The sequence below is a fragment of the Rhinatrema bivittatum genome, unplaced genomic scaffold (assembly GCF_901001135.1).
Source record: "Rhinatrema bivittatum unplaced genomic scaffold, aRhiBiv1.1, whole genome shotgun sequence".
NCBI classification, from domain to species: Eukaryota; Metazoa; Chordata; class Amphibia; order Gymnophiona; family Rhinatrematidae; genus Rhinatrema; species Rhinatrema bivittatum.
The window spans coordinates 49,949-77,268 of NW_021820766.1; the positions used below are offsets into that span (position 1 = coordinate 49,949).

General features: G+C 51.1%; 1 protein-coding gene across 2 annotated transcripts; it reads left to right on the top strand.

The window, feature by feature from the left end:
* LOC115082118 (HLA class II histocompatibility antigen, DRB1-10 beta chain-like) lies at positions 1-27,065 on the top strand. Of its 2 annotated transcripts, none has more exons than XM_029586379.1 (6): positions 1-167; positions 15,686-15,955; positions 21,655-21,933; positions 23,255-23,368; positions 24,420-24,452; positions 26,593-27,065. In XM_029586379.1, exons 1-6 carry the CDS (start codon positions 62-64, stop codon positions 26,604-26,606), a joined length of 816 nt encoding a protein of 271 aa, XP_029442239.1. In that variant the 5' UTR covers positions 1-61; the 3' UTR covers positions 26,607-27,065. The 2 variants fall into 2 exon arrangements, with proteins under 2 accessions (XP_029442239.1, XP_029442240.1); XM_029586380.1 differs by lacking the exon at positions 1-167 and adding an exon at positions 3,938-3,959.
* Positions 27,066-27,320: the final 255 nt, after the last annotated feature.

The following is a 27,320-nucleotide window of genomic DNA, read 5'->3' on the forward strand; positions in this document are numbered from 1 at the left end:
TTTCCCTGCTGTCCCCCAGCACAGGGACTCTCCTGTCTTTAGTGCCTTCTTGTACTTCACGATGGTCTCTGTGCGGGCGCCCGGAAGTGGGGGCTGCAATCTGGCAGCTCTGATCCTGACCCTGACCCTGCTGAGAATCCACATAACTCACTGCATGGAGCCTCCAGGTAAGGAGCAGGGAGGGGCTCTGGGGTCAGGGGATCTCTGATAGTGACAGAGCTGAGACCCCACAGAACTCACTGCATGGAGCCTCCAGGTAAGGAGCAGGGAGGGGCTCTGGGGTCAGGGGATCTCTGATAGTGACAGGGCTGAGACCCCACAGAACTCACTGCATGGAGCCTCCAGGTAAGGAGCAGGGAGGGGCTCTGGGTTCAGGGGATCTCTGATAGTGACAGGGCTGAGACCCCACAGAACTCACTGCATGGAGCCTCCAGGTAAGGAGCAGGGAGGGGCTCTGGGGTCAGGGGATCTCTGATAGAGACAGGGCTGAGACCCCACAGAACTCACTGCATGGAGCCTCCGGGTAAGGAGCAGGGAGGGGCTCTGGGGTCAGGGGATCTCAGATAGTGACAGGGCTGAGAATCCACAGAACTCACTGCATGGAGCCTCCAGGTAAGGAGCAGGGAGGGGCTCTGGGGTCAGGGGACCTCTGATAGTGACAGGGCTGAGACCCCACAGAACTCACTGCATGGAGCCTCCAGGTAAGGAGCAGGGAGGGGCTCTGGGGTCAGGGGATCTCTGATAGTGACAGCACTCAGACCCCACAGAACTCACTGCATGGAGCCTCCGGGTAAGGAGCAGGGAGGGGCTCTGGGGTCAGGGGATCTCAGATAGTGACAGGGCTGAGAATCCACAGAACTCACTGCATGGAGCCTCCAGGTAAGGAGCAGGGAGGGGCTCTGGGGTCAGGGGACCTCTGATAGTGACAGGGCTGAGACCCCACAGAATTCACTGCATGGAGCCTCCAGGTAAGGAGCAGGGAGGGGCTCTGGGGTCAGGGGACCTCTGATAGTGACAGGGCTGAGACCCCACAGAACTCACTGCAGGGACCCTCCAGGTAAGGAGCAGGGAGGGGCTCTGGGGTGAGGGATCTCTGATAGTGACAGCGCTGAGACCCCACAGAACTCACTGCAGGGACCCTCCAGGTAAGAAGCTGGGAGGGGCTCTGGGGTCAGGGGATCTCAGATAGTGACAGGGCTGAGACCCCACAGAACTCACTGCAGGGACCCTCCAGGTAAGGAGCAGGGTGGGGCTCTGGGGTCAGGGGATCTCTGATAGTGACAGTGCTGAGACCCCACAGAACTCACTGCAGGGACCCTCCAGGTAAGGAGCAGGGAGGGGCTCTGGGGTGAGGGATCTCTGATAGTGACAGTGCTGAGACCCACAGAACTCACTGCATGGAGCCTCCAGGTAAGGAGCAGGGAGGGGCTCTGGGGTCAGGGATCTCTGATAGTGACAGAGCTGAGACCCCACAGAACTCACTGCATGGAGCCTCCAGGTAAGGAGCAGGGAGGGGCTCTGGGGTCAGGGGATCTCTGATAGTGACAGAGCTGAGACCCCACAGAACTCACTGCATGGAACCTCCAGGTAAGGAGCAGGGAGGGGCTCTGGGGTCAGGGGATCTCTGATAGTGACAGGGCTGAGACCCCACAGAACTCACTGCATGGAGCCTCCAGGTAAGGAGCAGGGAGGGGCTCTGGGGACAGGGGATCTCTGATAGTGACAGGGCTGAGACCCACAGAACTCACTGCAGGGACCCTCCAGGTAAGGAGCAGGGAGGGGCTCTGGGTATCTCTGATAGTGACAGAGCTGAGACCCCACAGAACTCACTGCATGGAGCCTCCAGGTAAGGAGCAGGGAGGGGCTCTGGGGACAGGGGATCTCTGATAGTGACAGGGCTGAGACCCACAGAACTCACTGCAGGGACCCTCCAGGTAAGGAGCAGGGAGGGGCTCTGGGTATCTCTGATAGTGACAGAGCTGAGACCCCACAGAACTCACTGCATGGAGCCTCCAGGTAAGGAGCAGGGAGGGGCTCTGGGGACAGGGGATCTCTGATAGTGACAGGGCTGAGACCCACAGAACTCACTGCAGGGACCCTCCAGGTAAGGAGCAGGGAGGGGCTCTGGGGTCAGGAGATCTCTGACAGTGACAGCACTGAGACCCCACAGAACTCACTGCATGGAGCCTCCAGGTAAGGAGCAGGGAGGGGCTCTGGGGTGAGGGATCTCTGATAGTGACAGAGCTGAGACCCCACAGAACTCACTGCATGGAGCCTCCAGGTAAGGAGCAGGGAGGGGCTCTGGGGACAGGGGATCTCTGATAGTGACAGGGCTGAGACCCACAGAACTCACTGCAGGGACCCTCCAGGTAAGGAGCAGGGAGGGGCTCTGGGGTCAGGAGATCTCTGACAGTGACAGCACTGAGACCCCACAGAACTCACTGCATGGAGCCTCCAGGTAAGGAGCAGGGAGGGGCTCTGGGGTGAGGGATCTCTGATAGTGACAGAGCTGAGACCCCACAGAACTCTCTGCATGGATCCTCTAGGTAAGGAGCAGGGAGGGGCTCTGGGGTCAGGGGATCTCTGATAGTGACAGCGCTGAGACCCCACAGAACTCACTGCATGGAGCCTCCAGGTAAGGAGCAGGGAGGGGCTCTGGGGTCAGGGGATCTCTGATAGTGACAGGGCTGAGACCCCACAGAACTCACTGCATGGAGCCTCCAGGTAAGGAGCAGGGAGGGGCTCTGGGGTCAGGGGATCTCTGATAGTGACAGCGCTGAGACCCCACAGAACTCACTGCATGGAGCCTCCAGGTAAGGAGCAGGGAGGGGCTCTGGGGTCAGGGGATCTCTGATAATGACAGAGCTGAGACCCCACATAACTCACTGCATGGAGCCTCCAGGTAAGGAGCAGGAAGGGGCTCTGGGGTGAGGGATCTCTGATAGTGACAGCACTGAGACCTCACATAACTCACTGCATGGAGCCTCCAGGTAAGGAGCAGGGAGGGGCTCTGGGGTCAGGGGATCTCTGATAGTGACAGCGCTGAGACCCCACAGAACTCACTGCATGGAGCCTCCAGGTAAGGAGTAGGGAGGGGCTCTGGGGACAGGGGATCTCTGATAGTGACAGGGCTGAGACCCACAGAACTCACTGCATGGAGCCTCCAGGTAAGGAGCAGGGAGGGGCTCTGGGGTCAGGGGATCTCTGATAGTGACAGCGCTGAGACCCCACAGAACTCACTGCATGGAGCCTCCAGGTAAGGAGTAGGGAGGGGCTCTGGGGACAGGGGATCTCTGATAGTGACTGGGCTGAGACCCACAGAACTCACTGAAGGGACCCTCCAGGTAAGGAGCAGGGAGGGGCTCTGGGTATCTCTGATAATGACAGAGCTGAGACCCCACAGAACTCTCTGCATGGATCCTCCAGGTAAGGAGCAGGGAGGGGCTCTGGGGTCAGGGGATCTCTGATAGTGACAGGGCTGAGACCCCACAGAACTCACTGCATGGAGCCTCCAGGTAAGGAGCAGGGAGGGGCTCTGGGGTCAGGGGATCTCTGATAGTGACAGTGCTGAGACCCCACACAACTCACTGCATGGAGCCTCCAGGTAAGGAGCAGGGAGGGGCTCTGGGGTCAGGGGATCTCTGATAGTGACAGGGCTGAGACCCCACAGAACTCACTGCATGGAGCCTCCAGGTAAGGAGCAGGGAGGGGCTCTGGGGTCAGGGGATCTCTGATAGTGACAGCGCTGAGACCCCACAGAACTCACTGCATGGAGCCTCCAGGTAAGGAGCAGGGAGGGGCTCTGGGGTCAGGGGATCTCTGATAATGACAGAGCTGAGACCCCACAGAACTCACTGCATGGAGCCTCCAGGTAAGGAGCAGGAAGGGGCTCTGGGGTGAGGGATCTCTGATAGTGACAGCACTGAGACCTCACATAACTCACTGCATGGAGCCTCCAGGTAAGGAGCAGGAAGGGGCTCTGGGGTGAGGGATCTCTCATAGTGACAGTGCTGAGAACCCACAGAACTCACTGCACAGCCACTAGGGGGCAGATGTGGACCATGGTTCACAGTGGTAGCCCAGCAGCTAGAGGGGCTTCAATCAAACCACACGGAGGGATTTCTGTAGCCGCTCACCCAGATGTGCTGCCTTCTCTCAGGGGAGTAAAGCAGGTGAGGGCACCTCGGGAAGTCACCGAGCCACCGGGAGACCTGAATTTGGCGTTAAAGGTGCCAGTCCAGGCTTCCCTGGAAGATGTAACACTAAAGACGGTGAGGCCGGCAGAGGTCTGCTCAGCAAGCAGCATCGCGGAGTTCCAGGGATCTGTACCTATCGCTCTCGGACCAGATCCCACCGTTCTCCCGGGAATAGGAGCAGTACAGGCCAGTAACTAAGGACAGGCACCCGTCGCTACACCCAGTCCCTTTCACAGGGTGCTGGGGTGCTCGTCCTCCCGTGGTTATATCAGCAGCTCTCTCCCTGACAGCTTGGGGCTGTTACCTGTTTTTGGATTTTTGCCGGCTACCTTGGGGTTCAAGCACTCCAGCCTGGTGACCTTTAGAAAGGCTGGGACGCTGCCTTTCTGGCTGGTCGGGTTTGTGTTCTGCATTCTGTTGGGTTTTTAGCAAATGTTTCTGGGTAGGAAGCCTTGTGAAGCCCCTTGGTGCTGCCTGGAGAGAGATCACGGGGGAACCCTCTCCCTGGGGATCCCATGACAGGGACCTGCCCCCTTTGCACCCTCCTGGAGGACAGGGGTTTGGTGCTGGCCCTCTGCAAGGGTCTTCTGGTGCCTTTGGACAGTTTTTTGGGAAGAGGGTTTTGGGTTAGAAGAACCTGGGAGGAAAGAGCTGTGCTGCCTCCTTCCTGCCCTGAAGGAGAAACATCTGAGAGCTGCGCCTTCCTGCATGGATCCCTTCCAGCCTGGGATGCGGAGCGTGAGCAAGAGAGACGCTGGAGAACTGTGAGGAAGACCACTCTGAGAGCTGCATGTTCCTGCATGGATCCCTTCCAGCCTGGGATCCGGAGCGTGAGCAAGAGAGACGCTGGGGAACTGTGAGGAAGACCACTCTGAGAGCTGCGCCTTCCTGCATGGATCCCTTCCAGCCTGAGATCCGGAGCGTGAGCAAGAGAGATGCTGGAGAACTGTGAAGAAGACCACTCTGAGAGCTGCGCCTTCCTGCATGGATCCCTTCCAGCCTGGGATCCGGAGCGTGAGCAAGAGAAACGCTGGAGAACTGTGAGGAAGACCACTCTGAGAGCTGCGCCTTCCTGCTTGGATCCCTTCCAGCCTGGGATCCGGAGCGTGAGCAAGAGAGACACTGGAGAACTGTGAAGAAGACCACTCTGAGAGCTGCGCCTTCCTGCATGGATCCCTTCCAGCCTGGGATCCGGAGCGTGAGCAAGAGAAATGCTGGAGAACTGTGAGGAAGACCCTCTGAGAGCTGCACGTTCCTGCATGGATCCCTTCCAGCCTGGGATCCGAGGCGTGAGCAAGAGAGACGCTGGAGAACTGTGAGGAAGACCACTCTGAGAGCTGCGCCTTCCTGCATGGATCCCTTCCAGCCTGGGATCCGGAGCGTGAGCAAGAGAGACGCTGGGGAACTGTGAGGAAGACCACTCTGAGAGCTGCGCCTTCCTGCATGGATCCCTTCCAGCCTGGGATCCGGAGCGTGAGCAAGAGAGACGCTGGGGAACTGTGAGGAAGACCACTCTGAGAGCTGCGCCTTCCTGCATGGATCCCTTCCAGCCTGGGATCCGGAGCATGAGCAAGAGAGACGCTGGGGAACTGTGAGGAAGACCACTCTGAGAGCTGCGCCTTCCTGCATGGATCCCTTCCAGCCTGGGATCCGGAGCGTGAACAAGAGAGACGCTGGGGAACTGTGAGGAAGACCACTCTGAGAGCTGCGCCTTCCTGCATGGATCCCTTCCAGCCTGGGATCCGGAGCGTGAACAAGAGAGACGCTGGGGAACTGTGAGGAAGACCACTCCGAGAGCAGCGCCTTCCTGCATGGATCCCTTCCAGCCTGGGATACAGGGCGTGAGCAAGAGAAACACTGGAGAACTGTGAGGAAGACCATTCTGAGACCTATTGAGGACACCCCACAGTTGGAGCCTTCACCCTTGGGGGGAGAGAAGATCGGGGCTCTGTGCAGAGACTGTTTTATTCCTATGTCTGCCCCCCCCTGGCAGAGGGATTATCCCGAGCCCACATAACGATCCCCCCCTCCCACTTGGAAACCTCATGTATCCCAGCCCTGGAGGGTGGGAGGTAGAAAGAGAGCCCCACACAGAGAGAGGAAGGGACTGGGAGTTGCATAGGCGTCTTTGGTGATTGGACAGTGCCATTAACTTGAGCAGGAAGCTTTTCTGTAAAGTTTCATTGAGGACGCTCCAACCCGGTCTCCTGCGTGTTCCTGCATTCGGAGCGGCCGACGCGTTACCACCTCTCCCAGGAAAAAAGAGCCAGAGTGACCCCCCCGAGGGCCATGGAGGAGAAATCCCTCTCCCCACCCACCACTAAAGAACTCAGCCCTGGAGTCCAATTTAAAGAATCAGCGCCAGCCCCAAGATAGACAGAATCTTTCATGGCCCCCCGCTGGTAGTTACTCGCCACCCGAGGATGGGGTTACAAAGGCCTTTAGGTTTTATGCTTCCGAGTTTAGGAGATTTCGGATTTACAGAGGATTGCTTGGGGTTTCTAGGAGGATGATGTGGTTTTACTATGCTAAATGGAAAGATTATTTGTTGTTATGAATATTTCATACCTGTCATATGCGTGATGTTCATTTATTGTGTGTACCAGGATTACTTTTAGAGTATATTCTTCTCCTATATTAATAGATTTTGCTGATACGTTTATTGTGTGTACCAGGATGACTTTTAGAGTATATTGTTCTCCTATATTAACAGATTTTGCTGATACGTTTATTGTGTGTACCAGGATGACTTTTAGAGTATATTCTTCTCCTATATTAATAGATTTTGCTGATACGTTTATTGTGTTTACCAGGATGACGTTTAGAGTATATTGTTCTCCTATATTAACAGATTTTGCTGATACGTTTATTGTGTGTACCAGGATGACTTTTAGACTATATTCTTCTCCTATATTAACAGATTTTGCTGATACGTTTATTGTGTGTACCAGGATGACTTTTAGAGTATATTCTTCTCCTATATTAACAGATTTTGCTGATACGTTTATTGTGTGTACCAGGATGACGTTTAGAGTATATTGTTCTCCTATATTAACAGATTTTGCTGATACGTTTATTGTGTGTACCAGGATGACTTATAGAGTATATTGTTCTCCTATATTAACAGATTTTGCTGATACGTTTATTGTGTGTACTAGGATGACGTTTATTGTGTGTACCAGGATGACTTTTAGAGTATATTGTTCTCCTATATTAACAGATTTTGCTGATACGTTTATTGTGTGTACCAGGATGACTTTTAGAGTATATTGTTCTCCTATATTAACAGATTTTGCTGATACGTTTATTGTGTGTACCAGGATGACTTTTAGAGTATATTGTTCTCCTATATTAACAGATTTTGCTGATACGTTTATTGTGTGTACCAGGATGACTTTTAGAGTATATTGTTCTCCTATATTAACAGATTTTGCTGATACGTTTATTGTGTGTACTAGGATGACTTTTAGAGTATATTGTTCTCCTATATTAACAGATTTTGCTGATACGTTTATTGTGTGTACCGGGATGACTTTTAGAGTATATTCTCCTATATTAACAGATTTTGCTGATACGTTTATTGTGTGTACTAGGATGACTTTTAGAGTATATTGTTCTCCTATATTAACAGATTTTGCTGATACGTTTATTGTGTGTACCAGGATGACTTTTAGAGTATATTGTTCTCCTATATTAACAGATTTTGCTGATACCTTTATTGTGTGTACCAGGATGACTTTTAGAGTATATTGTTCTCCTATATTAACAGATTTTGCTGATACCTTTATTGTGTGTACCAGGATGACTTTTAGAGTATATTGTTCTCCTATATTAACTGATTTTGCTGATACCTTTATTGTGTGTACTAGGATGACTTTTAGAGTATATTGTTCTCCTATATTAACAGATTTTGCTGATACCTTTATTGTGTGTACCAGGATGACTTTTAGAGTATATTGTTCTCCTATATTAACAGATTTTGCTGATACCTTTATTGTGTGTACCAGGATGACTTTTAGAGTATATTGTTCTCCTATATTAACAGATTTTGCTGATACCTTTATTGTGTGTACCAGGATGACTTTTAGAGTATATTGTTCTCCTATATTAACAGATTTTGCTGATACGTTTATTGTGTGTACTAGGATGACTTTTAGAGTATATTCTTCTCCTATATTAACAGATTTTGCTGATACGTTTATTGTGTGTACCAGGATGACTTTTAGAGTATATTGTTCTCCTATATTAACAGATTTTGCTGATACGTTTATTGCGTGTACTAGGATGACTTTTAGAGTATATTGTTCTCCTATATTAACAGATTTTGCTGATACGTTTATTGCGTGTACTAGGATGACTTTTAGAGTATATTGTTCTCCTATATTAACAGATTTTGCTGATACGTTTATTGCGTGTACTAGGATGACTTTTAGAGTATATTCTTCTCCTATATTAACAGATTTTGCTGATACCTTTATTGTGTGTACCAGGATGACTTTTAGAGTATATTGTTCTCCTATATTAACAGATTTTGCTGATACCTTTATTGTGTGTACCAGGATGACGTTTAGAGTATATTGTTCTCCTATATTAACAGATTTTGCTGATACGTTTATTGTGTGTACCAGGATGACTTTTAGACTATATTCTTCTCCTATATTAACAGATTTTGCTGATACGTTTATTGTGTGTACCAGGATGATTTTTAGACTATATTCTTCTCCTATATTAACAGATTTTGCTGATACGTTTATTGTGTGTACCGGGATGACTTTTAGAGTATATTGTTCTCCTATATTAACAGATTTTGCTGATACGTTTATTGTGTGTACCAGGATGACTTTTAGAGTATATTGTTCTCCTATATTAACAGATTTTGCTGATAAGTTTATTGTGTATACCGGGATGACTTTTAGAGTATATTCTTCTCCTATATTAACAGATTTTGCTGATACGTTTATTGTGTGTACCAGGATGACTTTTAGAGTATATTGTTCTCCTATATTAACAGATTTTGCTGATATGTTTATTGTGTGTACCGGGATGACTTTTAGAGTATATTCTTCTCCTATATTAACAGATTTTGCTGATACGTTTATTGTGTGTACTAGGATGACTTTTAGAGTATATTGTTCTCCTATATTAACAGATTTTGCTGATACGTTTATTGTGTGTACCAGGATGACGTTTAGAGTATATTGTTCTCCTATATTAACAGATTTTGCTGATACGTTTATTGTGTGTACCAGGATGACTTTTAGAGTATATTGTTCTCCTATATTAACAGATTTTGCTGATACGTTTATTGTGTGTACCAGGCTGACTTTTAGAGTATATTGTTCTCCTATATTAACAGATTTTGCTGATACGTTTATTGTGTGTACCAGGATGACTTTTAGAGTATATTGTTCTCCTATATTAACAGATTTTGCTGATACGTTTATTGTGTGTACCAGGATGACTTTTAGAGTATATTGTTCTCCTATATTAACAGATTTTGCTGATACATTTATTGTGTGTACCAGGATGACTTTTAGAGTATATTGTTCTCCTATATTAACAGATTTTGCTGATACGTTTATTGTGTGTACCGGGATGACTTTTAGAGTATATTCTCCTATATTAACAGATTTTGCTGATACGCTTATTGTGTGTACCAGGATGACTTTTAGAGTATATTGTTCTCCTATATTAACAGATTTTGCTGATACGTTTATTGTGTGTACCAGGATGACTTTTAGAGTATATTGTTCTCCTATATTAACAGATTTTGCTGATACCTTTATTGTGTGTACCAGGATGACTTTTAGAGTATATTGTTCTCCTATATTAACAGATTTTGCTGATACCTTTATTGTGTGTACCAGGATGACTTTTAGAGTATATTGTTCTCCTATATTAACAGATTTTGCTGATACGTTTATTGTGTGTACCAGGATGACTTTTAGAGTATATTGTTCTCCTATATTAACAGATTTTGCTGATACGTTTATTGTGTGTACCAGGATGACTTTTAGAGTATATTGTTCTCCTATATTAACAGATTTTGCTGATACGTTTATTGTGTGTACCAGGATGACTTTTAGAGTATATTGTTCTCCTATATTAACAGATTTTGCTGATACGTTTATTCTGTGTACCAGGATGACTTTTAGAGTATATTCTTCTCCTATATTAACAGATTTTGCTGATACGTTTATTGTGTGTACCAGGATGACTTTTAGAGTATATTCTTCTCCTATATTAACAGATTTTGCTGATACGTTTATTGTGTGTACTAGGATGACTTTTAGAGTATATTCTTCTCCTATATTAACAGATTTTGCTGATACGTTTATTGTGTGTACCAGGATGACTTTTAGAGTATATTGTTCTCCTATATTAACAGATTTTGCTGATACGTTTATTGCGTGTACTAGGATGACTTTTAGAGTATATTGTTCTCCTATATTAACAGATTTTGCTGATACGTTTATTGCGTGTACTAGGATGACTTTTAGAGTATATTGTTCTCCTATATTAACAGATTTTGCTGATACGTTTATTGCGTGTACTAGGATGACTTTTAGAGTATATTCTTCTCCTATATTAACAGATTTTGCTGATACCTTTATTGTGTGTACCAGGATGACTTTTAGAGTATATTGTTCTCCTATATTAACAGATTTTGCTGATACCTTTATTGTGTGTACCAGGATTACTTTTAGAGTATATTGTTCTCCTATATTAACAGATTTTGCTGATACCTTTATTGTGTGTACCAGGATGACTTTTAGACTATATTCTTCTCCTATATTAACAGATTTTGCTGATACGTTTATTGTGTGTACCAGGATGACTTTTAGAGTATATTGTTCTCCTATATTAACAGATTTTGCTGATACGTTTATTGTGTATACCGGGATGACTTTTAGAGTATATTCTTCTCCTATATTAACAGATTTTGCTGATACGTTTATTGTGTGTACCAGGATGACTTTTAGAGTATATTGTTCTCCTATATTAACAGATTTTGCTGATAAGTTTATTGTGTATACCGGGATGACTTTTAGAGTATATTCTTCTCCTATATTAACAGATTTTGCTGATACGTTTATTGTGTGTACCAGGATGACTTTTAGAGTATATTGTTCTCCTATATTAACAGATTTTGCTGATATGTTTATTGTGTGTACTGGGATGACTTTTAGAGTATATTCTTCTCCTATATTAACAGATTTTGCTGATAAGTTTATTGTGTATACCGGGATGACTTTTAGAGTATATTCTTCTCCTATATTAACAGATTTTGCTGATACGTTTATTGTGTGTACCAGGATGACTTTTAGAGTATATTGTTCTCCTATATTAACAGATTTTGCTGATATGTTTATTGTGTGTACTGGGATGACTTTTAGAGTATATTCTTCTCCTATATTAACAGATTTTGCTGATACGTTTATTGTGTGTACTAGGATGACTTTTAGAGTATATTGTTCTCCTATATTAACAGATTTTGCTGATACGTTTATTGTGTGTACCAGGATGACTTTTAGAGTATATTGTTCTCCTATATTAACAAATTTTGCTGATACGTTTATTGCATGTACTAGGATGACTTTTAGAGTATATTGTTCTCCTATATTAACAGATTTTGCTGATACGTTTATTGCGTGTACTAGGATGACTTTTAGAGTATATTGTTCTCCTATATTAACAGATTTTGCTGATACGTTTATTGTGTGTACTAGGATGACACAGGCCCTCGTGGAGCGAGTACCAGTTCCTGTCTGCAATGTATAATAGAATTCGCAGGATAGATAGATGATAGCTTCTGAGATACAAGAGAGTTTAGAAGGGATATAGGAACATGGGCCCTCATGGAGCGAGTACCGGTTCCTATCTGTAATCTGAAATAGTAGTGCTCCAGGTATAGGTATGCGATAGCTTCTTGAAACAGAAGAGAGTTGAGAAAGGATTTAGGAACATAGGCCCTCGTGGAGCGAGTACCGGTTCCTATCTGTAATAGAACTCACTGTATTTGCATCTGCGATCGCTTCCAGGCAATAAGGAGTCTTCTGAGTATTCAGGGTCGTAGGCCCTCGTGGAGCGAGTACCGGATCCGGTCTTAGTAATCTCAAATCAAGAAGAGAGAGAGCGGGTACCCCTAGTTAAGATGGTAGCGTTGAGTGCAAGTAGTCTTGGACAGCCGAAGCTAGTCCAACGGAGTCCCTTGCTAACTCGTTTAGGAGTTGCAAGCAAAGACCTTTTAAAGTGGAAGCACATGACGTCACTATGGGGGACGCCCCCGAGGTTCGCGCCCTTGCTGGTACAAACTCTGGAGCACGCGCGCCCTTACGTCATCAGGAACATGGCGGATCCACAGCGTTAGGCCAGCCTGGGGATACCAGGAAGTGCGGCGAGGAGAAGCCGCGGCAGCAGCTGTCCGTCAGACCCGAAGAGGGAGTCGCCACTAAGGTACAGAGGGTGGAGTGAGGGCGAGAACAGGCACGAACGCAACACGTATATATTGTTCTTGTGAACCGGTATGATTGTATCAGACAATCGAAATATAAAACTAAATAAATAAAATAAAACAAGTAAATACTTGTACCTTCTATTATGAAATTATACGCGCAGGGATTTTACTTGAGAAATTTAAATAGGATTTGCCCGTGTAAGTGAGGAAATTATCTAACATATCCATCGGAGAAGGAAATGAACCCGTTTGCCGATTCCTCCACCAGTTCGCCCGGTTCATCTCCAGGTCGTGGAGACTGTCCTGGCTCTTAAGCCTGCACACCCCCCAGAACCCCCCACCCAGAATAAAGGTGTTTAATGTCACTTCCCCCGGGTAATGAGCAGGGGTAAATAGCCATGAATTAGTTGCCAAATCTGCACGTGTAGGTCTCTTACAAAATAGCAAGTTAGATGTGTAAGTATTGAATGCGCCCCAGAACGCCCCCAGACCCCTGCCTTTTGCACCTGTAGACTTCTGCGTGAAACCTCGTTTACACGCCTCTGCCTGAGGTTTATAAAGCAGTGTATACACTAGTACGGTGATATTCACGCAGGGATATGCTAACTTTTCCACCTGCAACCTTTTTGGAGCTTCTCGTTAAATACCCTTAACAAGCAAATGAGACTTTCCTGCTGCACTGAGCCCCTTCTGGGACTCGCAGGAGCAGAATTATAAGCCTGACAGTCTGGGCCCCGGAAGGAGTCGGGGAATAACCAGGCCTTTAACCGGATCACAGGTAGGATAATATGAGCCCTGCCGTGCGGGACCTGCCAGCACAGTGGGTGCTCTGTGATTTCTTGTGCACTTCCTAAATATAAGTTCTTGTACTCAGGGCCTTTTCTGGGTAATCTCTCATTACTTGCTTTTGTACTGAAATAAAAGCATCTTAAAAGTCAAAGTATCTGAAGGTGTGACCGTCTTTCCATGTGATGATCTCTACCACTTTCTCAGGGTGTGACTGTGACTGTCTCTCTCCCTCTCACTGTGAAGGTCTCTCTGGCTCTGTCTGATTCCCTGTGTGTAATGGTCTCTCCCCGTGTCACTCTCAAGGTGTAATGGTCTCTCTTTCTCTCTGTCTGGGTGTAATTTCTTCCTGTCTCTCCCTATAAGGGTGTGATAGTCTCTCATTGTCTCTTAGGATGTGATTTCTGTGTCTCTGTGAATGGGATGGTCTCTCAGAGCTGCGGTCTATGTCTCTATTTTCCTCTATGGGTCTTTCAGGGTGTCATTTGTCTCTGTGCATGTGATGGTCTCTCAGAGTGGAGGTCTCTCTGTCTCTGGATGTAATTTCTTCCTGTCTCTCTGTCAGGGTGAGACAGTCTCTCTGGGTGTGATTTCTGTGTCTCTGTCCATGTGACTGTGTCTCCCTCTTTCTCTGTCTCTCCATTTCTCTGTCTCAGTGTCATGGTTTCTATCAGTTCCTCAGGATGTGACTGTTTCTCCCTCTTTTTCTGTCTCTCTCTAAGAGTGTGGTGTCTCTCTCTGCTTCCCTTTGTGTGACGGTCTCTACCTTTCAATGAGATGGTTTCTATCACGTCCTCTGGATGTAACAGTCTCTCCCTTTCTCGTGTAACTCTCAGAGTATGAAGGTCTCCATCCCTCTCTCAGGGTGTGAGAGATTCAAATTCCTGAAACTTTTATTGCTAGGACAATTTCTCTCTCTGTCTCACTGTTTCTCTCAGCCCCTGACAGTGTGTGACAGACTCTCCCCGCTCTTTCTCTCAGCCCGTGACAGCATGTGTCCCTCAGTGTGACACTCTCTCCCCCTCTCTCTGTCTCAGCCCGTGACAAAGTGTGTCCCTCAGTGTGTGACAGTCTCTCCCCCCTCTCTCTCTGTCTCAGCCCGTGACAGCGTGTGTCCCTCAGTGTGTGACAGTCTCTCCCCCTCTCTCTGTCTCAGCCCGTGACAGCATGTCCCCCTCAGTGTGTGACAGTCTCTCTCCCCTCTCTCTCTCTTTGCCCGTGACAGCATGTGTTCCTCAGTGTGTAACAGTCTCTCCCCCCTCTCTCTGTCTCAACCTGTGACAGCGTGTGTCCCTCAGTGTGTGACAGTCTCTCACCCCTCTCTCTGTCTCAGCCTGTGACAGAGTGTGTTCCTCAGTGTGTAACAGTCTCTCACCCCCTCTCTGTCTCAGCCTGTGACAGCGTGGGTCCCTCAGTGTGTGACAGTCTCTCCCCTCTCTCTCTCAGCCCGTGACAGTGTGTCCCCCTCAGTGTGTGACAGTCTCTCCCCCTCTCTATCTCTCAGCCTGTGACAGCTTGTGTCCCTCAGTGTGACAGTCTCTCCCCCTCTCTCTCTCTCAGCCCATGACAGCGTGTGTCCCTCAGTGTAACAGTCTCTCCCCTTTTCTCTCTCTCTCAACCCGTGACAGCGTGTGTCCCTCAGTGTGTGACAGTCTCTCCCCCTCTCTCTCTCTCAGCCCATGACAGCCTGGGTCCCTCAGTGTGTGACAGTCTCTCCCTTTCTCTCTGTCTCAGCCTGTGACAGCCTGGGTCCCTCAGTTGGTGACAGTCTGTCCCTCCTCTCTCTCAGCCCGTGACAGCCTGGGTCCCTCAGTGGGTGACAGTCTCTCCCCTCTCTCTCTCAGCCCGTGACAGCCTGGGTCCCTCAGTGTGTAACAGTCTCTCCCCCTCTCTCTGTCTCAGCCTGTGACAGCTTGTGTCCCTCAGTGTGTGACAGTCTCTCCCCCTCTCTCAGCCCATGACAGCGTGTGTCCCTCAGTGTGACAGTCTCTCCCCTCTCTCTCAACCCGTGACAGCGTGTGTCCCTCAGTGTGACAGTCTCTCCCCCTCTCTCTGTCTCAGCCCGTGACAGCATGTGTCCCTCAGTGTGACAGTCTCTCCCCCTCTCTCTGTCTCAGCCCGTGACAGCCTGGGTCCCTCAGTGTGTGACAGTCTCTCCCCTCTCTCTCTCTCTCTCTCTCAGCCCGTGACAGCCTGGGTCCCTCAGTGGGTGACAGTCTCTCCCTCCTCTCTCTCTCTCTTGCAGCAGTTTTCCTCTATCAAGTGAAGTTCGAGTGTCACTTTGGCCCCGGCGGGGAGGGGATGCGGTACCTGCAGCGGGAGTTCACTAACCGGGAGGAGTTCATGTACTTTGACAGTGAGATCGGGCACTACGTGGGGAGGACGGAGCAGGGGGTGAAGCAGGCGGAGGCCCAGAACAAGAACCCAGCGGTGCTGGAGGACAAGAGGGCTGCGGTGGAGCGATTCTGCAAACACAACTACGGGGGTGTTAAACCCTACACGGAGGAGCGGAGAGGTGAGAGGGGGGGGGGGGGGAGGGCGCAGGCACAGGTTCCCCCCTCCCCGCTCAGTAATGGAGGGTGAGGCGAGGCATTCCCTGCCCCCCCCCCCCAGGTCCACCAGAGCCACGGGAAATGAGGCCCTGATGGGGGGCAGCAGGGACCCTCGGTCTCTGCAATCCATAGAAACAGAGAAATGGGGGCAGAAAAAGAGCAATCAGCCCATCCAATCTGCCCAGCAAGCTCCCAGACTTATTTACCCATCCTACACTTATCTGTTTCACCGAGCACCAGGTTCAGGGCCCTTGTTGGTAACTGTTTGATTCAAATTTCCTACCATCCCCTGTCATTGATGCAGTGAGTAATGTTGGAGCTGCATCAAAGGTGAATCATAAGGCTTAATGGTTAAGGGTAGTAATCGCCGCATCCAGCAAGTTACCCCGATGCTTGTTTACCCAGACTGCACAGATCAATGCCTTGTTTATTTATTTATTTATTATTTTTATTATACCGAGTTTCATGATATGAATCACATCAACCCGGTTTACAATTAACAATGTGAATAACTGCAGACAGTAACACCCTGTGTCCCTCTGTCCCCCTGTCTCTCTCTGTCCCTGCCTGTGTGACCCTGTGTCCCTCTATCTCTGCTTGTATGACTGTGTCCCTCCGTCCCTGCCTGTGTGACCCTGTGTCCCTCTGTCCCTGCCTGTGTGACTCTGTGTCCCTCTCTGTGTCCCTCCGTCACTGCCTGTGTGAATCTGTGTCCCTCTCTCCCTGCCTCTGTAACCGTGTGTTCCTCTGTCTCTGCTTGTGTGACCCTGTGCCCCTGTCTCTCTCTGTCCCTGCCTGTGTGACCCTGTGTCCCTCTATCTCTGCTTGTATGACTGTGTCCCTCTGTCCCTGCCTGTGTGACCCTATGTTCCTCTGCCTGTGTGACCCTATGTCCCTCTGTCCCTGCCTGTATGACCCTGTGTCTCTCTCTCCCTGCCTGTGTGACTCTGTGTCCCTCTGCCCCAGCCTGTGTGACCCTGTGTCCCTCTGTCTCTGCTTGTGTGACTCTGTGTCCCTCTGTCTCTGCTTGTGTGACTCTGTGTCCCTCTCTCCCTGCCTGTGTGACTCTGTGTCCCTCTGCCCCAGCCTGTGTGACTCTGTGTCCCTCTGTCTCTGCCTGTGTGACCCTGTGTCCCTTTCTCCCTGCCTGTGTGACCCAGTGTCCCTCTGTCTCTGCCTGTGTGACCCTGTGTCCCTTTCTCCCTGCCTGTGTGACCCTGTGTCCCTCTGTCACTGCCTGTGTGACCCTGTGTCCCTCTGTCTCTGCTTGTGTGACCCTGTGCCCCTGTCTCTCTCTGTCCCTGCCTGTGTGACTGTGTCCCTCTGTCTCTGCCTGTGTGACCCTATGTTCCTCTGCCTGTGTGTCCCTGTGTCCCTCTGTCCCTGCCTGTGTGACCCTGTGTCCCTCCATCACTGCCTGTGTGACCCTGTGTCCCTCTGTCTCTGCTTGTGTGACCCTGTGCCCCTGTCTCTCTCTGTCCCTGCCTGTGTGACTGTGTCCCTCTGTCCCTGCCTGTGTGACCCTATGTTCCTCTGCCTGTGTGACCCTGTGTCCCTCTGTCCCTGCCTGTGTGACCCTGTGTCCCTCTGTCCCTGCTTGTTTGACTCTGTGTCCCTCTCTCCCTGCCTGTGTGACTCGGTGTCCCTCTGCCCCAGCCTGTGTGACCCTGTGTCCCTCTGTCTCTGCCTGTGTGACCCTGTGTCCCTTTCTCCCTACCTGTGTGACCCAGTGTCCCTCTGTCTCTGCCTGTGTGACCCTGTGTCCCTCTCTCTCTGCTTCTGTGACCCTGTGTCCCTCTGTCTCTGCCTGTGTGACCCTGTGTCCCTCTCTCCCTGCTTGTGTGACCCTGTGTCCCTCTGTCTCTGCCTGTGTGACCCTGTGTCCCTCTCTCCCTGCTTGTGTGACCCTGTGTCCCTCTGTCCCTGCTTGTGTGACCCTGTGTCCCTCTCTCCCTGCTTGTGTGACCCTGTGTCCCTCTCTCCCTGCCTCTGTGACCCTGTATCCCTCTGTCTGTGCCTCTCTCTCTCTCTGTCCCTGCCTGTGACTCTGTGTCCCTCTGTCCCCATCTCTCTCTTGTCCCTCTCTGTGTGACCCTGTGTCCCTCTGTCCCTGCCTCTGTGACCGTGTGTTCCTCTGTCTCTGCTTGTGTGACCCTGTGCCCCTGTCTCTCTCTGTCCCTGCCTATGTGACCCTGTGTCCCTCTCTCCCTGCCTGTGTGACTCTGTGTCCCTCTGTCCCTGCTTGTGTGACCCTGTGTCCCTCTGTCCCTGCTGTGTGACTCTGTGTCCCTCTGTCTCTGCCTCTGTGCCCCTGTCTCTCTCTGTCCCTGCCTGTGTGACTGTTTCCCTCTCTCCCTGCCTCTGTGACCCTGTGTCCCTCTTTCTCTGCTTGTGTGACCATGTGTCCCTCTCTCCCTGCCTGTGTGACCATGTGTCGCTCTGTCTGTGCCTCTGTGCCCCTGTCTCTCTCTGTCCCTGCCTGTGTGACTGTTTCCCTCTCTCCCTGCCTCTGTGACCCTGTGTCCCTCTTTCTCTGCTTGTGTGACCATGTGTCCCTCTCTCCCTGCCTGTGTGACCATGTGTCCCTCTGTCCCTGCACTCTTGTGACTCTTCTCTGTCCCTGCCTGTGTGACTCTGTGTCCCTTTCTCCCTGCCTGTGTGACCCTGTGTCCCTCTGCCCCTGCCTGTTTGATTCTGTGTCCCTCTGTCTCTGCTTGTGTGACCCTGTGTCCCTCTCTCCCTGCCTGTGAGACCCTGTGTCCCTCTCTCCCTGCCTGTGTGACCCTGTGCCCCTCTGTCTCTGCTTGTGTGACCCTGTGCCCCTGTCTCTCTCTGTCCCTGCTTGTGTGACCCTGTGTCCCTCTCTCCCTACCTGTATTATCCTGTGTCCCTCTGTCCCTGCCTGTGTGACTCTGTGTCCCTCTGCCTCTGTGCCCCTGTCTCTCTCTGTCCCTGCCTTTGTGACTGTTTCCCTCTCTCCCTGCCTCTGTGACCCTGTGTCCCTCTTTCTCTGCCTGTGTGACCATGTGCCCCTCTCGCCCTGCCTGTGTGACTCTGTGTCCCTCTCTGTGTGACCCTGTGTCCCTCTGTCCCTGCCTGTGTGACTCTGTGTCCCTCTCTGTGTGACCCTGTGTCCCTCTGTCCCTGCCTGTGTGACTCTGTGTCCCTCTGTCTCTGCCTGTGTGACCCTGTGTCCCTTTCTCCCTGCCTGTGTGACCCTGTGTCCCTCTGCCCCTGCCTGTTTGATTCTGTGTCCCTCTGTCTCTGCTTGTGTGACCATGTGTCCCTCTCTCCCTGCCTGTGAGACCCTGTGTCCCTCTCTCCCTGCCTGTGTGACCCTGTGTCCATCTGTCTCTGCCTGTGTGACCCTGTGTCCCTCTCTCCCTGCCTGTACGATCCTGTGTCCCTCTGTCCCTGCCTGTGTGACCCTGTGTCCCTCTCTCCCTGCCTGTGTGACTCTGTGTCCCTCTGTCTCTGCTTGTGTGACCCTGTGTCCCTCTCTCCCTGCCTGTATGATCCTGTGTCCCTCTCTCCCTGCCTGTGTGACTCTGTGTCCCTCTGTCCCTGCTTGTGTGACCCTGTGTCCCTCTCTCCCTGCCTGTGTGACTCTGTGTCCCTCTGTCTCTGCCTATGTGACCCTGTGTCCCTTTCTCCCTGCCTGTGTGACCCTGTGTCCCTCTCTCCCTGCCTGTGTGACCCTGTGTCCCTCTGTCTCTGCCTGTGTGACCCTGTGTTCCTCTCTCCCTGCCTGTACGATCCTGTGTCCCTCTGTCCCTGCCTGTGTGACCCTGTGTCCCTCTCTCCCTGCCTGTGTGACTCTGTGTCCCTCTCTCCCTGCCTGTGTGACCCTGTGTCCCTCTCTCCCTGCCTGTATGATCCTGTGTCCCTCTCTCCCTGCCTGTGTGACTCTGTGTCCCTCTGTCCCTGCTTGTATGACCCTGTGTCCCTCTCTCCCTGCCTGTGTGACTCTGTGTCCCTCTGTCTCTGCCTGTGTGACCCTGTGTCCCTTTCTCCCTGCCTGTGTGACCCTGTGTCCCTCTGCCCCTGCCTGTTTGACTCTGTGTCCCTCTGTCTGTGCTTGTGTGACCCTGTGTCCCTCTCTCCCTGCCTGTGTGACCCTGTGTCCCTCTCTCCCTGCCTTTATGATCCTGTGTCCCTCTCTCCCTGCCTGTGTGACCCTGTGTCCCTCTCTCCCTGCCTCTGTGACCCTGTGTCCGTGCCTCTGTGCCCCTGTCTCTCTCTGTCCCTGCCTCTGTGACTGTGTCCCTCTCTCCCTGCCTGGGTGACTCTGTGTCCCTCTCTCACTGCCTGGGTGACCCGGTGTCCCTCTCTCCCTGCCCGGGTGACTCTGGGTCCCTCTCTCCCTGCCTGGGTGACTCTGTGTCCCTCTCTCCCTGCCTGGGTGACCCTGTGTCCGTGCCTCTGTGCCCCTGTCTCTCTCCCTGCCTGGTTGACCCGGTGTCCCTCTCTCCCTGCCTGGGTGACTCTGTGTCCCTCTCTCCCTGCCTGGGTGACCCGGTGTCCCTCTCTCCCTGCCTGGGTGACTCTGTGTCCCTCTCTCCCTGCCTGTGTGACTCTGTGTCCCTCTCTGTGTGACTGTGTGTGACCCTGTGTCCCTCTGTCCCTGCCTGCCTGTGCATTGCCTGCTTCTGTCCCTGCACCCAGTTCCTCTCACAAACTCTCACATTGCTGGGCCTGGCATTTGTTTAATTCCCACTCAGCGACTGGTTCAGGGGCCCTCAGATCCTCCGGGCAGGATGTGCTGGATGTCCCATTCCCTGGAAATGCAGGTTTAGCTGGGGCTGGGGACACAGCCTCCCGCTGCCTGTGAGCTCCTTAAATGACCCCAAAGAGTTTGTTAGGAGCCCTGGAAGCCCGGCTGAATGAGAGCCTCTCCTGCCCTCTCCTGAACTGCCTTCCTGCCTGGGCTCAGCCTCCCAATGCTGCCTGCAGAAATCCCCTCTTTATTGAGTTTTCACAAACGCAAAATACCCCTCCCAAACCCCCCTCTCAGGTATTACAGCACAGCGAGTCCCTGCAGATTGGTTTTTATTCTCAGCAGCGTTTTGGCGTCCTCGCTTTGCACTGCATTGGGGTGGGAGCCTATTTTATTATCCCTGCCAGACCCTGTGCCCATCGGATAACAAATTCTTTCAGATAAATAAATAAATAAAGTGAAGCGCGTAACACGTTTCACAATCACAGGGAGTATTTTAGGCAGAAGGCGCCTCGTTTGTATGGTGTTTCCTTTACATTTTCTTTTGACTGCCGGTTTCTTCCAGCTGAATGGGGACCAGGGCTGGGATTAGGCCCCACCAGCATTCATTATTAACTCCCCCCCCCCCCCCCCATACCTAGTCTGGCCATTGCAGAGAGGGTCCCGTGTCTGGGGGAGCCCTGCAATCCCGATTCCAACCTCCGGGTGTCACTGTTGCGTGATGAGCATGACTCCCCCCACCCTCCCACAGTCTGTGAGTGCTACCTCCGCAGCCCTGCTCCCGAGCCCCCGGGACGGCCCAGCTCTTTCCTTTCCACATAGCTGAGGCTGCTCTGGGTCTCGGTGCTGCCCCGGATCTCAGGGCATTACAGGGACAGTCACTGACCCCTGTCTGAAGCTTCCCCGGGGGAATAATAACCAAGCTCTCTCTGTCCTGCTTTACAGTTCCCCCCAATGTTAAAATCACCCCCAGCAGGGCCCTCAGCCTGGATCACCAGAACCTGCTGGTTTGCTTCGTCAGCGGCTTCTTCCCCTCCGAGATCCAGGTGAAGTGGCTGAGGAACGGGGTGGAGGAGAGCGGGGTGGTGTACGCGCAGCTCCTGCAGAACGGAGACTGGACCTACCGGGTGGAGGCCATCCTGGAGACGGTGCCGGAGCACGGGGACAGCTACACCTGCGAGGTGGAGCACAGCAGCCTGCAGGAGCCCCTCAGGGTGCACTGGAGTAAGAGACCCCCGCCCTCTCTACCTTATTAATAACCCTCCCCCCCCTCCCCAGTGTCCTCCTGTTAGAAGTGCAGCTGCCCCTCCCCATGTCCTCACAATGAAAGGGGGCTCCGGGAACAGATCCATTTCCCTAGCAGGGAGGGAAATATTAGGGTGGAAGAGACGGGACCCTCGTGGTCGCTCTTTGCTCTCAGATTGATGTTCCAGCAAACTTCACTGCCTGGAAACGTCTCCGGGTGACTCGGTCTTTCAATAGGGCACCGGCCGACCCCAAGATCCCCTCTGCCCTGCGCACGAGGGAGGAAGGAGAGCCTGGGGTCAGTGGGTACCACTGGGGGGTACAGCGCGAGTGGGGATCACTGCTGCACCCCCATTCTGATGGGGTAACCCAGAGGGGGGTGACACAGAACAGGACGGCAGATAACGACTGCGCGGCCCCCCCAGTCTTCCCCGTGGGGGTGGGGAGTGGGGCTTGGGAGTATGTATGTGGTGAGGTGGGGGACGCAGGGATCTTCACCTTCCCCTCACAGGGGACCAGAGGTTTCCTGCAGGGCTGGGAGAATCGCCGGGCACCTTAGCTGGGTTATAGTCCCAGGGGAGGGTCAGCTGCACCTCCTGACAGCTCGCAGCCTTTCCCGGAAGTTTTCCCATGAGCCGCGCTACCTGGCTCGTCTGCCTCCCATAAATCATTGCAGAATAATACTTGAGCGTAATGGCGCATGATAGCGCAGTTTTACCCTGCACTAAATGCTGATTTCGGCTTGATATCCGGATAAACGTATCCAGCCGACACTGCCCGTACATTCACAATTCAGGTGTCTGAAAGCTGCAGACGCACAGCGTGGCTAAAGGTGTGCGCGGTGTTTCACGTGTAGATGCTCTGCGAGGATGAGTTCCCGGGGCTGGTGTAGGGCGGGGGAGGAGAGGGGCGCTCACCGATATACAAGGAGCAGGAGCGAGGATGTTCTTACTGAGAGTCCTCCAGTATTTTCCTTCAAAACTGATGCAAAGACCGCCTGGGAAATACCCCAACGCGGGCAGTTTAAAAATAGTTCCCAAAGGGCATTGGTGGAGGGAGGGGGAGAAGTTTTCAGAGAGCAGATTTATGTGAGCAAAATGATTCTTGCCTGGAGAAACCACTCTCAAACGTGGCCTCTCTCCGTGCACCCCCATTACTAGGGGTGGATGAGTGTGAGGGGACAGTGTCTGTGTTGCACGCCACGTAACACGCTCTCGCACATATTTTGCTCTCGCGTCACACGGTCTGTGCTGCATCTACAGCCGGGGAATGCTTAGGCCTGGTGTTGTGTTTCATGCAGAGCCCGAGACTTCGGAGTCTGCGAGGAGCAAGCAGCTGACTGGGATCGTGGGGTTTGTCCTGGGGGCTGTGTTCACCCTGGTGGGACTTATCATTTATCTGAAGAATAAGAAAGGTAAGGTCTGTCACACCCAGATAATGTCACCTCTCATATTACTGTCACCATCCCTCCTAAAGGTAACCCCGCTCACACCCAGATAATGTCACCTCTCATAATACTGTCACCCTCACTCCTAAAGGTAACCCGCTCACACCCAGATAATGTCACCTCTCATATTACTGTCACCATCCCTCCTAAAGGTAACCCCACTCACACCCAGATAATGTCACCTCTCATAATACTGTCACCCTCACTCCTAAAGTTAACCCCGCTCACACCCAGATAATGTCACCTCTCATATTACTGTCCCCATCACTCCTAAAGATAACCCCACTCACACCCAGATAATGTCACCTCTCATATTACTGTCACCATCCCTCCTAAAGGTAACCCTGCTCACACCCAGATAATGTCACCTCTCATATTACTGTCACCCTCACTCCTAAAGGTAACCCCGCTCACACCCAGATAATGTCACCTCTCATATTACTGTCACCCTCACTCCTAAAGGTAACCCCGCTCACACCCAGATAATGTCACCTCTCATATTACTGTCACCACCACTCCTAAAGGTAACCCTGCTCACACCCAGATAATGTCACCTCTCATATTACTGTCACTACTGTTCTTAAAAGTAACTGCACTCACAATCAAAAACAAAGTGAGGCTAATGGCAGAGTCAAATCAGCAATCAGATCTGCATCCAAAATCCATTATGAAAGGACTGTGTAACCTGAAACACTGACTTGTCAAATATTATCATATGACTGTGAGTCATTAGGTGTTGTAAAGTCTTCCTGCCATTGGCTAAAATTTTGTGATGTAAGCACGAGGGAGCTTGCTGATTGGCGGAGAGTATTTTTTGGTCATATATATATATATATATATATATATAAATCTTTGCAGGCTCACTGTCCTAATCATTTGACCTGGAATGTTTCATAGAAATATTTTTAATAATTAAGTAAATCTCAGTGATCTTTTATTTAGAAAAGGGAAAAACCCTCTTGGACTGTACAGTTATTTATCAAATCTAATAACTGGATTGGTTTGTTCATTTTTTCAGGTCCAGCTCGGCTTCCAATTCCTCCCAATGAAGGTAAATAATCTCAGGACAGAGAGTGAGAGTTTTTTCTCTGCATACAGAGATGGAGAGTGTCTGTGCCTGAAGGTTTCCCTCTAGATGCAGAGAGCGAGAGTGACTGTCTCCACAAGTTTTCCCATGCATACAGAGAGAGAGAGAGTGACTGTGCCTGAATGTTTCCCTCTAGATGCAGAGAGTGAGAGTGACTGTCTCCACAGGTTTTCCCATGCATACAGAGTGAGAGTGACTGTGCCTGAAGGTTTCCCTCTAGATGCAGAGAGCGAGAGTGACTGTCTCCACAAGTTTTCCCATGCATACAGAGAGAGAGAGTGACTGTGCCTGAATGTTTCCCTCTAGATGCAGAGAGCGAGAGTGACTGTCTCCACAGGTTTTCCCATGCATACAGAGTGAGAGTGACTGTGCCTGAAGGTTTCCCTCTGGAGGTAGAGAGCGAGAGTTACTGTCTCCAAAGGTTTTCCATGCATACAGAGAGAGAGTGACTGTGCCTGAAGGTTTCCCTCTGGAGGTAGAGAGCGAGAGTGACTGTCTCCACAGGTTTTCCCATGCATACAGAGAGAGAGTGACTGTGCCTGAAGGTTTCCCTCTAGATGCAGAGAGCGAGAGTGACTGTCTCCACAGGTTTTCCCATGCATACAGAGAGAGAGAGACTGTGCCTGAAGGTTTCCCTCCGGAGGTAGAGACTTGATGATGTGTGTGCAGGCAAGGGGACAGTGGAGAGTGACCTGTGCAGAATACACCTGGGAGAGTCCATGCCCAGAATTTAGCCAGGGCACAGGGGATCCTGAACAGAATTAAACTGGGAGGAAGGAGCCTTTGTGCAATATATATTGGACCAAATTTTAAAAGGTGCCCGTGGGCGTAGATTTGTTAGTACAACCCGGCACGAACAAATCTACGCCCGATTTTATAACATGCGCTCGCTGCCGCACGCATGTTATAAAATCCAGGGTCAGTGCACGCAAGGGGGTGCACAATTGTGCAACTTGCGTGCGCCGAGCCGCGCAGCCGTCCTCCGTTCCCTCCAAGGACGCTCCAAATTTGGAGCGGCCTCGGAGGGAACTTTCCTTCCGCCTCCCCCCACCTTCCTCTCCCTTCCCCTCCCTAACCCGCCCCCCCAGCCCTACCTAGAACCCCCCCTCCCTTACCTTTGTTGGGTAAATTACGCGCGGCTGCCGACGGCCGGCCTGCGATTCTGGGCACAGCGGCAAATGGCCGCTGTGCCGGGAGGCTCTGGCCACGCCCCCACGCCGCGCCCATTTTTTGCAAGCCCCGGGACATACGCGTGCCATCGAGCCTATGAAAAATAGGCTCGGCGCGAACAGGGGGAGTTTAAGGGTTACGTGCTTAACCCTTTTCAAATCCGCACCATTCTGCACAGGCCCCCCCCCCCCCTCAGACATATCCCGGGAGTTTTCCACTCTGAATATACCTGGGGGGGGGGGGCCTGCAGAGAATATACTTGAGAGGGAGGGAATCCGTGCCCATCATACACCTGGGGTGATCCCCATCCCGAGCAGAAAACACCCGGGCAAATATCCCTCATCTTACATTCCTAAAGCAGCTTTCCCTGGGATTTACAGCACAAGAGACCACGAGGACACAGATAAGAGAAACAATCTTTAGTTGTACTGGTGTCTGTTCATTGTTGCTTTTGTGTTGACTTGTAAGGTTTTGTGTGTTTTTATCTTTTACACCACTTTGGGTGACATTGAAAAGTTTTAAATAAATAAACCAAGAGGGAGAGAAGCAGGAAGCTGAACAGATGGACCAGACGGGAGAAACCACGCCTCCCCCTAAGAACGAGGGATATTCTGGGCAGGGCAGGGCTCCCCCCACTGGGTGTTTTCTTCTCTTCAAGTCCTCTCCCTCTGCAGGGACCTCCACCCAGGTATACTCTGTGCAGGGGAGCGCAGAGAGACAGACAGACAGACTGACCAGGGTGCTGGGTCAGAGACTGAAAGACCATGAGGGAGAGACTTGGATGGGACAGAGGGAGGGGTGAGTGGTACAAATCCAGGGCTGACTGAGGGAAACGGAGGAGGAGTTGGGAGAGAGACTTCCTGCCCTCCCATGTTACCCCCATTATAGCCCCCCTGGCTTCCCCTTCTTACAGCTCTGATATTCTTCTCCTCAGGTCTCCTGAGTTAAATCTGATTTGCGAGACGTCCCCCGGATCCTCCGGTCTGTAGCACCAAAGCAAATGTTCTCCCTCAGCTTAAAATTCAGCACCTCCTGCATCAGCAACCGGGCCCGGAGGAGCTGCTGCACTATCCACCAGCGCTCCTCACTCCTACAGCCAAGCCCTCCCTTTCATCCTGCTCCTCCCCACCCCCCCTCCCAAGGGAAGGCTTAGCTCCTGCTGCACTATCTATTCTGGAGCATTCGGAGATTTTCTACCTATAAATACTCTTATGATTTATGATTAACCCTACCATGGTCAGGAATGTTCTACTCACGTTTATTAAAGTCCCCCAAATGGCATCTTTTCCTCCTCTTTCCAATACAGGGGACAGGAGGGCTCAGGGGATGGACATAGGGATACAGAGCCTGTCACCTCTAGGGCACTGGGGACAGGAGGGCTCAGGGGATGGACACAGGGACACAGAGCCTGTCACCTCTAGGGCACTGGGGACAGGAGGGCTCAGGGGATGGGCACAGGGATACAGAGCCTCTCACCTCTAGGGCACTGGGGACAGGAGGGCTCAGGGGATGGGCACAGGGATACAGAGCCTCTCACCTCTAGGGCACTGGGGACAGGAGGGCTCAGGGGATGGGCACAGGGATACAGAGCCTCTCACCTCTAGGGCACTGGGGACAGAGGGCTCAGGGGATGGGCACAGGGATACAGAGCCTCTCACCTCT